Source organism: Sylvia atricapilla, chromosome 1 (genome assembly GCF_009819655.1).
Source record: "Sylvia atricapilla isolate bSylAtr1 chromosome 1, bSylAtr1.pri, whole genome shotgun sequence".
NCBI lineage: Eukaryota > Metazoa > Chordata > Aves > Passeriformes > Sylviidae > Sylvia > Sylvia atricapilla.
In genome coordinates this window covers 9,758,814-9,771,887 of record NC_089140.1, presented here as the reverse complement: position 1 = coordinate 9,771,887, position 13,074 = coordinate 9,758,814, and the positions used below count along the sequence as shown (strand labels likewise).

Here is a 13,074-nt window from a genome sequence, read left to right as displayed (position 1 = left end):
CAGTGTCTGCATCATAATCTAAAATGCCTGTTTTTAAATCTCTTTTTAGAAAACTTCATTGTACTCGGAACTACATCCATCTGAACCTGTTCCTCTCTTTCATTCTAAGAGCAATCTCTGTTTTAGTCAAGGATGATATTCTCTATTCCAGCTCCAACACAGCTCACTGTCCAGAGGATCAAACCTCATGGGTAATAAACCTCATTGCTACCTGGTGTAACCCTCTTTTGTCACTGAATTTTCCTCCCTGATCCTTTTAAATATTTAGGAGTACCAAGATTTCAGCATAGACAATTCTGAAGAGACTATAATGACTAGGAGAATGGCATGTTAGATGTATCCAGATAAAGAAGGTTGCAGCTCAAGTAGGAGACCTTTATATTGTTTGCATGTCCATGAAGGACAACTTGTCATCAGCCAAGACAAATCATAACCAGATACAGCTCAGAATAAATATGGCCACTGCATTAATCAGCTGGGAGAGTTGAAGACAAACAGGAGTGCCATCAGCTGGGAGTGATTAAAGGCAGCTGCTCTGGAAGTGTTCCAGCAGCGTTATCAGGGGTCCAGGAACTGGACAGGTATCAGTGTAGAGGGGGGAATAACTCAGGAAATTAAATATTTGCAGGCGTTGTCTTCATTAACTCCTCTGTACTTCTGGGCTATGACAGAAGTGTTATCATCTGCATTCTTGGCAAGCTAATATGTTTACTGTATTATCATGTACAGGATTTAAAAAAATCTCTCAAGTTTTGCTGTTAAAAGATTGACCTCTATATGATATGCCCCATTCTCTGCTGTGTTTCTGTCGAAAATCCCTTCTAATTTTAATTAACTACACTTTAAGCTTGTGAGAAGAAATGGAAGAGGATATTTTTGTCTTAATGAAGCTATATTATCCCAAAACATGAAGTTCTTAGCAGTGACTATCAAGATGTAGATATAGGAATTAATAATATGCATTATTTCTAATGGCAAAAAACAGGAACTGAGTTAGTAGACGCCAGTTAGACAAAGTAGATTATAGTAACTGCTAAGATTGCCAGGGGTAATCAGAAGTTCTTAGGCCCTTGAAAGACTGTTCAGTGGACTCTCAAAATACTACTTAGTTTCTGCAATTTCATTTATTCTCCAGTTTTTCTTGGCTACAAAGCATTATTTTCTTTTTTTCCTATTTAAATATGTCAGACTTTGTGGAGTGCTGGCTAATTCCTGTTGCATTGTATGTGGGATGATCCGGCACCAGCCTGACCAGGCTTGCACTGGCCTTTTACACATAACAGCGCAAGGGGTTTGGCCCTTTTGTCACATGTGTGTGATGTTCCACAGTTCTGCAGCACTCACAGAGGTCTAAAACACTCAGCTCATAAGGCTCTGTAAGTGGGTCCTGGCTCTGGATTACATGGAGAATTAATTTTGGCTAATTTTAGTGATAGATACCTTCACTGTTCAGCATCTGCAAATACAGCTGATACAGAATTACCTGCAGGAGAAAAGGGAAATACTTTGATGCAGGATTCTAATGTGTGAATTGAGAATGCAATACAAGGGAATGTTGGAATTTATAAAGGATTACAAAATTTTCACTGCTAATGTGATTCTAAGGAGTCATAAGCATAAAAGCAAATTTCAACTTGCTTGAAAATTTAAACTTTTCACATGTTTTGAAATGCTTAATTTTATCCATCTTACATTTTCTGGCCCATTGCTGATCTGCAGTGGATATCCCAAAGCCCAGAGGTAAGATCAGTCTTAGCAAAGTTAGTTAGCTTTCAAACTTTGGTTGTAGGCAGCTAAGATCAGGTGAAATGAGTTCAGGCCTTTGGACTCTTCCTTAGTTTTCTGTACATGCATGTACACTGGCATGAATGTTACTTGGGATGCACGGAGGTATCTGAGACATCACAGGGGGCTGATGGATACAAAGAAATACCCCTGAGGAGGTCTGTGCCCTTCTGGCTTAGGAGCTGGTGACTGCATCTCACTTCTTAATAAGCATCTATATTTAAATAGAGGAATCAATCACTGGAAGTGAGTAAGTTACCTGCTTAGGTATCTGCTGTACTTGGAATTTTAACAGGAAAATGCAGGTATGAAGGGTATTTAAAATGGAGAAGTGAGCTGGCAGAAACTAGAGATTTTATCTGGTCCAGTTTGTGTGGTCTGTTACATTCACCATATCATCACATTTCTCAGCACATTTTCAGTCCATATGAACATTTTCATATTCAATTCTCACATCCCAGATTCCTGCTGGGAAGAACCAAAGTAGCAGCAGCCAGCACTGTGGAACATCAGCAGCACATACATCTGAAAATTAATTCTGAAGAGCAGCACACAGACTATAAGTATCATTTTTTGATACACGTCTATGTGTTTTGTTAACTAAGAAACTCTAAAATATTTTCTGAAGGGAAAACGTTGTTTTTAAAAGTCCAGCCAATTTTCCTTCTAGTCTACTCAGTCATTGCATAAAGTTATATTTTTCACTCAGTTTCACATTTAGCTTTGAAAAAAAATAATAGTTTCTTTGTTAATTTTTACTGTCTTAGGAAGCCACGAGGTTTTATGACATTTATTAGACTCCTAGTAGATGATAATTTAAATTTATTGCCATTTATTAACAAACTGTTGCATAAGTGTGCATTTTTTATAACTACCATGTTTTTCTGTATTTGTCCTGTGAAGTTTTCAAAATTTCTGAGTGAATTTGCAATGAGAGCAACCGAAATAATTTTAATAATTCACTTTCTTTTCATATATGCAGTAGCATTTACAATATTTCAATTTGCTTGACTGAAGATAAACATTTCTACTGGACCTGGTCTATTAATATTACAAAGACAGCTAAGATTTTGGGCTGAAGTAACAAAAACAATGTGGCATCCTCCCTGTGACAAATTTAACTCTTCTTCTCATGTTTCAGGTGGGCTGCAAGGCAATTCTGGTGTTTTTTCAGTATGGTGTTATGGCAAACTTTTACTGGCTCCTAGTAGAAGGACTTTACCTCCACATCCTCCTTGTGTTAATATTCTCCCCCAACAGACACTTCACGATCTACCTGCTGATAGGATGGGGTAAGAACTCACACATCTTCCAGTAATGCTCTTTTTTCTGCATGGGTGGGCTGGTCAGGTTCAATATTTCATACCAAGGTGTGAAATGTCTCTGTTGGTGGCCCCTCAGACTCACAGGTTCCCCAGCTCAGCTCCAGCACAGGTTACAGCTGCTGTGGCATGGGAAAGAGCAGGCACAAAACTGCTGGAGCATCACTGCTGCTTTCATCCCTGGCACAGCTTCCACCTGTGCCATCTGCAGCACACCCAGGGATTGCTCTGGTGCAAGGACTGCCACTGCAAAACAAATGATTCAGGTGTCCTAATTTGTGAGGAAAATTAAAGTTTAGCTGCACAGCCATGAGCTATATACTATGCAATTTTCCTTTTTGAAAAGCCCAATAATACTGTCCATCTGGTTCTAAATAAATATATTCCTTTCATTTTACAGAAAGTGGAGTGATATTTATATGGAACACTTTAATACTTCCAGTAATAGCTGGTCATAAAACATTTGGGTATTACTGGGAAATGGGATAAACCAGTGTGTGGACAAGGTTCCTTATGAAATGATTTATACTTCTGTTTTATAGTGCAGTCCTTGGAGGTGCACTGGGAATGCATAACTTGTGTCTATTTCCCTATAAGTCACTCTGACACCTTCCAAGAAAACCAAGACAGGCATTTTTTGTGTGTATTAGTAATTATGGCTCCGTTTTTATGAGAAATAAGCGTACTTCCCTGCAGTCTTTGTTTGTAATACATTGCTGATGTATACATGTAATCATGTAGTTTATCACATTGGCCTCTCCTTCAATTCACTGAACTGTTTAATATATGCTGTGAATTTGGGGAATAACTGTTTACTAGCAGGCTGAACTTTTTTTTTTTTTTTTTTTTTTTTTGTCTTTCTTTTGTGGACTTGCATTTTTGTGATCATTCTCTAAACTTCTTTGGCATTTTTCAGGAATTCCTACAATATTCATTATTACGTGGACAGTGACTCGGATCATTCTAGAAGACACTGGGTGAGTGTGTGTGGGAGAGAAGCTTAAAGCCCCCCATGCCTGTACAGTCCTTGCCTTGGATGGTGTTTCTCACACAAAGGTGGTTTGCTGCTCTGGACGAGCACAGAACTGAAATTTCAGAGATGGCAATAAAAGGACAGGTGTTTGGGAGCTCCTCAGCTGTGGGTTATGCTTGATGTTTATTTGAAAACTCAGAAAGCAGGAGAGAGCAGAGATAAATTGTGACTACTGTTACTCCTTGACACCCACATCTAGAGCCATCTGCTTGGGAAGTCACAGTAATGTTTAAAACAGCAGTGGGGTCCTTGGGTTCAGTGCTGCAAACATGAGCAGGAAGGTGCTGGGCATTCTAATTTGCTGACTAGCAGCTCAGAAGATTGAAGTGTAGATAACTTTGGGTACATATAAATGACATTCCCAAGAGTGAAGTGATGTAAGAGTATGTCAGATGCACTTAGCTAGGTAAATCTAAAGCTAAGTAGAGGTAACCCTGGCTCCTGGCACGAGAAGAAGTGAGACAAGAATTTTGTAGGAAGATCAGACTTGATCCTGCTGCTCCCAAGGAATGGGAGAACATTCCTAACTAGTGGACAAACAGTTTGCACAGTCCTGTTTCATCCAACTAACTATTATTTTTCAATTCTGTAATTTAACTGAAAAATCATGTCCTACATAATTTCAAGGCTTTCTTTGCAAGACCTCTAACATGTAAAACAATGGCAAACTCCTTTTTCCTTTGTCATTATGATTACAGAGGAAGTCTGAAAGGTAATTAATCTTTAATCTGACTAACCTTTCAGACCACTTAGAGTATTTGGTTCAAAAGTGCTGAGCTTAGGGTGAAAATTAAATATTCAGTTTTTCAGACAGAGCTTCAGGTTCAGTCTCACATTTTCACAAACAAGTTCCAGGCATCTATAACCTAAATATCCCACAAGAAATTATGTAATTTCAATTGCACCTGTCAGTTGCTTTAGATCTTCTGCTACCCAGAGGTCAGCATTAAGTGCACTCTGGAGAAGTGTCCTTACACAGAGCAAAACTAAGCTTGATTCCCACAAAGGTCAACATCCTGCATGATGTCTAATGGTACAGCCTTGTGTGCCTGATGTTTTAGCTGATCTCATAGAATCATAGAATGGATTGGGTTGGGAGGTACCTTAAAGACCAGTTGGTTCCAACCCTCCTTTCCATGGGCAGTGGTGCCACACTCAGGTTACTCAGAACTCCATCCCGTTTGGCCTTGAGCATTTCCAGGGATGGGGCATCCACAGATTCTCTGGGCAGCCTGTGCCAGGGCTCCTTACCCTCAGAGTAATGCACTGGAGAGGCCACACCCTGACACCTGCCACCTGTGCCCAGTTCTGGGCCACTCACTACAGGAAGAACATTGAGGTGCTGGAGTGTGTCCAGAGAAGGGCAGCAGAGCTGGTGAAGGGTCTGGAGCACTGGTCTGGTGAGGAGCAGCTGGGGCAGCTGGGGTCATGTAACCTGGAGAAAAGGAGGCTCAGGGGAGAGCTTATCACTCCTACAACTGCCTGCACAGAGGCTGTAGCCAGGTGGGGGCTGGTCTCTTTTCCCAGGCAGCCAGTGACAGAACAAGAGGAAATGGCCTCAAGCTGTGCCAGGGGAGGTTCAGTGTGGACATTGGGAAGAATTTCTTCACTGAAGGGGTTGTAAAGCATTGGAATGGGCTGCTCCAGAGGTGGTGGAGTCAGCTTTCCTGGAGGTGTTCAAGAAATGACTGGATGTGGCACTCAGTGCCATGGTCTAGTGGTGCTTGGTCAAAGGTTGGACTCGATCTCAGAGATCTTTTCCAGCCTAAATGATTCTGCAAATTTATGAGTAAAGAATTTTTTCCTAACATCTAAATCCATCCTCTTTCATTTTTAAACCATTCTCCCTTGTCCTATTGCTACATGCCCTGGCAAAACATCGTTTTGTCTCTTTTTTATAAGCCCCCTTTAAGTGCCGAAAATTCACAGTGATTTTTCCATGAAGCCTGGTATTCTCCAGGCTGAACAGCCCTGACTCTCTCAGCCTGTCTCTGTAGGAGAGGTACTTCAGCCCTCTGATCACCTTTGGGGTCCCTTCTGGACTTGCTCTAGCAGGTCCACATCTTTCCTAAACTGAGGACTCCACACCTGGACACAGTGCTCCTGGTGGGAAAATCAAGTATGTATATTAAAACAACGGAAACAAAATTAATAGCAGGAAATGATTGAATGCCAAATTCTAGGCTAGAGCAGGCATTATTTTAGTGTGCTTTGACTTGTTTATAAGAAATATTTCTCCTCATAGGTCTTGCTTGCCAGATGATATTAATGTCAACATGATTTTCTCTCTTTTTTTTTTTTTATAGTTGCTGGGATACAAATGAGCATGGTGGTCCCTGGTGGGTTATACGAATACCAATTTTAATTTCTATTATAGTAAGTAAAATTTGGAGCATGAATTAAAGATCTGTTCAGCATTGTGCAGTGCATGTAGCCATTATTCTTTACTGCTAGTTACAGATAGGCAAGAATTCTGTTTTATTGAAAAGAAATTGTGCTGCAGGAGAAATGTTAAACAGATGCCAAGGCCATTAAAATTTGTTGCCTTCAAAATTTATCTGCCTCCTATTAAATGAGCAGTTGCTTTTATTTGTGTGTTGTTCTTTCTTTAACATCTCTCCTGTTTATGAGCCTGGAGGAGGGAAAAATCTAATTATACTTTTCAATGAATTGCAGATTTGATTTTGTGTGTAAATAGATAGTCCTGCAATTGAGAATCTGATAGTAATAAAAAAGTATGGCTGTGTATATCTTTCTTTAATTGGTAGCCTACTGAAATATATATTGAACATGAAGTATTTGCAAAATAATACAATTTGAGAATGTTTCATGGAGCTTTTCCTGTTTGGAACTCATTAGAATTACTGGAATAGTGTAATAATATTCCTGTTCACTTTAATGATTGTGTAATTAACTTTGGGCATAATATAGTATAGTTATATGTCCATTTCTGAAAATAGTCAGAGAGCAAATTAATGTATTTTAGATATACTTGCTTCATTTTTAAAATTTTAGGCAGAAAATCTGGGGCGTTATTAGATTACACAAAAGTTCAGGAATTAGCATTTGTGCTTGGGCTTGCTTTTCAATCTGTGCCTGCTGAAAATCATTTTGGGAGAAATTCCTGTCATCACCATCAGAGTGAATTCTGCAGTTTGAACAAAAAGAAGAGTGGGCCATAAGTGTGGAATGATATAAGGTAATGCCTCAAAGATGCTTCATGTTATGAACAAATGAGCATGCAACAGAACTACAGCATGAAGGGAATATTTGGACCTCAAAGGAGCTGGAGAATGGGGAACAAAACAGAGTGAAGAAAACACATTGGAAGATAAAAGCGAAACAAACCACCTGGTGTTTACAGGAGAGTCTGTTCTCTGGGTGCTCAGTCTGAACAGCCATCTGAGACTTCATGTGCCAGAAGGCTCCTCCAAAGCACTCCTAGACCTGGAAGTGGAAGTTATCCCAGGGCACACTGGCAGACCTGAGCTGCAGCTGGATCTTAGTAAAAACTGAGAAGAGAGTTGTGATTTAAACAAATGGAGTACTTACTGGTCAGGCAGCAAAGTTTGATCTATCCAACAGTATCAGGAGAGCAGGTTCTGCACAGTGGGAATGGCTTCAGTTGATTTAGTGTGACAGAACCCTCCCTGGCATTTCCTCCTGAGAATTTTGGCTTGGCAGAAGTCATTTGGCAGATGTTCACACTTCATGTCTGTACACACTTCAGAGTTACTCCGTTGGATGTGACTGTTCCAAATCACAGAATCACTAGGTTGGAAAAGACCTTCAAGATCATCTTCCACTATGAAGGCAGAGATTTACAGCAGTGAGACAGGCTCTGCCTGGTTAAGTACCCCACCTCCTGACTTTGTGGTTTGGGATGGCGTTAGTTTAAAACAAAATTCTAATTTTCGCAGTGATATCAGTTTTTCTCTAGATTAATTTATTCTATGATGTGTGCATTAGATGCTGCCGGAGTTACAGTTTTTAGTACACATTGTTGCTCTGAAGGTGTGGATTCTAACTGTTCCCTTATTTCAGGATGGATGTGCTGTAGTTATTGTGCAGATTTATAGACCACACAAAAGAATCCAACACCAAAAGAGATGGTAACCAGAGGAAGCTGAAAGTCAAGGCTGAAGAAAAAATAGGAGTGAGGCTTAGGATATACTGAGTTCAATACTTCAATGATTAGGTTCTGATCATAATGATTTTTTATACAAGTGCCCTCCTGTAAAGTGAAAAAAGTGAAACAAAATGCAAAATAAAATAATGCTACTGTTCCATCTTAGAGGACTGTCATGAGAATTAGGCTGCAGGGATTCAGATGGAATGGATGATCTCCAGAGGTCCCTTTCAACCCCAACTATTCTGTGATTTCTTCATTCATAATGTCAGCATCAATGGCCAAGACACTCAGACACTTGTGAGAGGCCTTTTTTGTGCTTAATTGGTGTGGACAGATCATCTGCAACAATCTTCTCTAACCCTATTTAAAAGAGAAAACACTGAAAGTTGAAGTGAGGAGCAAGGGAGGGTCAAAACTACCTCTGGGCTTCCAGTTGTGAATCTATGTGACAATTAGGACAGTGCTTGATTACAGAAAACCACATCCAATATCCCATCCTGCTGGGAAACCTGTCCTCAGCTGAAGTAGTGGAAGGAGGATATTTCTGAAAACTGGGCTTTCAGAGACTTTTGGCAGCCAGAGCAGCACTGGTGGGCATGGCAAAACTGGTGGATATGGCAAAAGTGGTGCTGCAGGACACAGTGGGTTTGGCACTGCAGAGCTGAGGGGCTCTGGAGGGAGGTCCTCGATTCCCCTGCTGACTTGACTCCTGTCTCACTTGCTAAGCATTTCTTTGTGCTGCATATTGAGCAGAGAAATCAGAAATCACCATTATATTTGTTTTCTTTGCAGGTGAATTTTATACTTTTCATTAGCATTATAAGAATCTTGCTGCAGAAGTTAAGATCTCCAGACGTCGGAGGAAATGACCAGTCACAGTACAAGTGAGTCATATTTTTAGATATTATAGACATAACCAAAATAATCTCTTTAAGATTTCATCTGCAGAAAATCAGTAGCTGCTGTGTTAATACAATTACATTTAATTTAGAACTACTTTTAGATATAGCTTAATAAATATAACTATGCTGAAATGGGGATACATATATTTTTATCGAACACTAAATAAAAAATATTTAATTTCAGAAAGACCAACAAGCTATTCTTGAATTTGAGTTTAATCCGTGAATGAATATGTTGATACAAAATATATGGAGAGTAATATTTTTCTTTTGATATCTAAATGTTTCATTTTGACTTAGAAAAGTTTCAAAATCAAAGTATTTCCTTCAACCTCCTAAAAACCTTAAATATATGTCTAGAGCTGTAAAGAAGTTACATTGTTACCAGAATTTTTAAGATTAATATAATGTTTTATATTGATTTAAAATGCTATCTTTACTTTTCTAGAGGAAAACAATTGTTTCTGGCTTAGATCAACTTCATTTCTGTTCAGACTTTCTTCTTTTGTGTTTTGGTTTGAACATCAAATCCTAAAATGTCTCTTTGTTTACAAAGCTCTAAGAACAAGAATTGCTGGTGCACAATTCAAATGCATTGCAAAAATTGGTTTTGTCCTTTATTACCGTGTCTGTTATTGGTTGTTTATTATAAGAGCTGCTGGATATGTAATAATCTCCAATCAAGAGTCTGTTGTAGTAGGTCTTATTTTAAAGCCCATACACAGACTCTGACAGTTCAGGGTGTCAATATGATACTTCAGTGACAAAACCTAACATGAACACTGAAAGTCCAAGTCCATGTGAGTGGCCTTTGAAAATGTGCTCCTGGAAAGGAAAGGATAACACCTTTCCTTCCTTTAAAAAATACCGAATTCACGTTCTAAAAGCTGATAAAACATGTTATGCAGAAATAAAAAATATTAATGGCAAGAGAAGCAGGATCCTGTGTGTTTTGCAGAAAACGTGACATGTTTGATCCAAATGTGAAAAATGGTGATGTGCCACAGGAAAGTCAGGACAACTGGATTGACAAGCTTGACATTTGTTTTGCTGAGCTACAAGGATTTTGTTTTGTGTTTGCTGATTCAATTACCTAAACACGTGGGAGGGCTTATTGAATCTAGATAAAATTGTGCAGTTGCCACATTATTATGTAGCACAATGGCCAACCTATAGACAGGAAATAGGTTTACTATTTCTCCTCAAGTTTACTTCTTGTGATAGAAAGATTTCTTTCCCTCCTTGTAGTATTTATTTACTTTTTCAAAATTAGGCATTTCCTTACTTTCAGTCCCACCATTTTCCACAGTTTACTGTAGCACTTTATAATATGAAATATTCACATTAATAGCAAACTTGTACTTCATTATTCAGCCCTGCAAATTCTTTGGTTTTAGCATTTGATTGTCTGATTAAGTTTGCATTTCTGGTCTTTAGCCAATACCCATGGGAAAGTAGATTAACATCCTCAAGAAACTGCATCTACAGAGCAAATTAAAAGATCTGGGAGGCTCATTTATAAAATTGCAAATGCTTTTTCTAGAATGCAGAGAAGAATAAAGCTGTTTTGTTTGTCCCTTTATTTTGCTAAAATGTAAGTGCAGTATAGAGAAAGTAGCATCAACTAGATGCTAACAAAAATTACTGAGTCAAGCATGGAGTGAAAGCGAAATATGAATCTAAAATGAATACGACTCATGCAAGTCACCATTTTTCTTTCCTTCCTCTGAACCTGCTTGCAGCTGGTTCTGGCCTTTTTGTTGTTCATTTTACTTTTGTAGTGAATAAGGCTAGGTTCAAATAAAATCAGTTTTCCACTTCCTTTGGGAAACTAGGAAATTTGCTGCCAGTGTCATCTCCTCCAGTTGTAAATTAATTTCTTCTGCTAAGGAATCTCTATTTTTCCTGCTTCTGGTATCATCTTTAGATGTGAGGGGTTTACTATTCTTGAGAAGCTTTGCTGTCAGAAATTATTGTTTGCACATAAACAGATGCAGCCCTGGGGCATAATGAACAAAGCAGGGCCATGAAGAACGACTCTGAAAAAGTAAAACTGGTTGAAATGCCTTAACTTTCTTGTTGAAATATGCTAATTTGAAACAGCATCCTTTCATTGTTGAATCAAGTTATATTCATCAAGACATTGATGAATTATGGAGCTAAACATTATAACTTCTCAAATTTTATCTGATACCAGACATCCAAAGCTGTGCATGACTGGCCCTGTATAATATATAAAACTCATGTTATTAGAGTAAAATAAATGACAGATAAGGTAAAAGTAGCAATTTATCATTCCAGTAGTTTCACAAACTGTTTGCCAAAGCTGTTCTGCTTAGAAATTTAAAGTTCTCTTTCCGTAACTTCAGTAGCATTTTCCACTAAATTGTGTTCTGTAAATGACAACACTGAAAACTATTTAATGGTGTATGCTTAATACCCCCAGTAAAGCTATGAAGTTTTAGTATTTGGAGCTCATGAAAATCTCACAGTTGAGATGATCTGGATTACATTTCCTGGGTACTGCTTGCACATTGTGCATCTGCAATGTGCAGACTAACCATACAGTTACACATTCACCTCAGCAAAACAAGAGCTCATCATTAAATTTCAGCCTTTTCTCTTTCCTTTACCCAGGAGACTTGCAAAATCCACGTTGTTGCTTATTCCGTTATTTGGAGTTCACTACACTGTGTTTGCTCTGTTTCCTGACCGCAGTTCCAACAATTACAAAATAATCTTTGAGTTGTGTTTGGGATCTTTTCAGGTAAATTTTAAGGTTTTTATTCAAAAGAGGTTTTACTGACCTAGGTGAGTTCTGCCTACTAACTAAAGAATGTTGTCTCTTTCCAGGGTTTGATTGTTGCAGTCCTGTATTGTTTTTTGAACAGTGAAGTAAGTCTCACCTTTCCTACAGAGAATGTTAAATACTGGTTTTAGTGAATGTATAAGTGCCCCTATAGTTCTGCTCTGATACACTAAACTGTTTTACAAGATGTCTGCATTCCTACTAGTGCAATATATTTGTGACAATTTTTATACAACAGGAGAAATCAATGTAGTTGGGTGAAGAGCTTTAAGAGCTGTTTAAAATCTAATTCCTTGCCAACTGAGATGTCAGTGTCTCCTGCTATTTAGCATGATCTAATCTAGCTCTCTTAGAAGCAATGTGCAAGTGAGGTACAACAAGCTTGAAAATTTTTCTGGAACTTGAAATACCATTTAGTTAGCATTTAGGGGTAATGTTCTGTCAGTATCTACATCTCAGAACAGCAACAGATTTTCAGAAGTGCTCAGCATGTCACAGTTTTCATAGTCTCAGCTGAGAAAGATGGAAGGAATTCCTTCTGATTTCAGCCACCATGCAGTGTCTGACAGAGGCAATCTGTCTGAAGACACCTGCCTGCACAGACAATTAACATTCAGCTCTCCTGAGTGCTGGTCTGGTCTTTGATATACATGAGATGCCTGATTTGGGGCTAATCATTTGGTTCTATGCCTTAAGTACATGAGATAAATAGCTCGATACCAAAACCTAATGTTGCAGCACAAGGGATACAAAATTGATTTTTGAAAATTATCTTGGGGCATCTCTTCACAGACAGTGTAGGCAGTCCTTGCCTCAGTTATGTGACCTTTGGTTGGATTCTCTAGAGGGAAGGGATGCCATCCAGAGGGACCATGGCAGAGTTTTGGAGAGGGGGAAGGAATCTCAAGAGGTTCAATAGGGCCAAGTTCAGGGTTCTGCACCTAGGTCTGTGCAGTGCTGAATGAGGGATGAAGGGCTTGAGAGCCATCCAACAGAGAAGGACTTGGGGATGCAGAATGGACCGTGAGCTGTCAGTGTGCACTTGTAGCCCAAAAACACAATTCTATTCAGCATTAAAAGAAGCATGGCCA

General features: G+C 38.9%; 1 protein-coding gene across 1 annotated transcript in view; it reads left to right on the top strand.

Moving 5' to 3' along the window:
* VIPR2 (vasoactive intestinal peptide receptor 2) overlaps positions 1-13,074 on the top strand; it is a 44,697-nt gene that overhangs the window by 29,065 nt on the left and 2,558 nt on the right. The window contains exons 6-12 of the mRNA XM_066314588.1: positions 50-191; positions 2,927-3,077; positions 4,024-4,084; positions 6,447-6,516; positions 9,065-9,156; positions 11,812-11,941; positions 12,028-12,069. Of these exons, the coding sequence (XP_066170685.1) occupies positions 50-191; positions 2,927-3,077; positions 4,024-4,084; positions 6,447-6,516; positions 9,065-9,156; positions 11,812-11,941; positions 12,028-12,069 (688 nt within the window). The remainder of the gene's footprint in view (positions 1-49; positions 192-2,926; positions 3,078-4,023; positions 4,085-6,446; positions 6,517-9,064; positions 9,157-11,811; positions 11,942-12,027; positions 12,070-13,074) is intronic.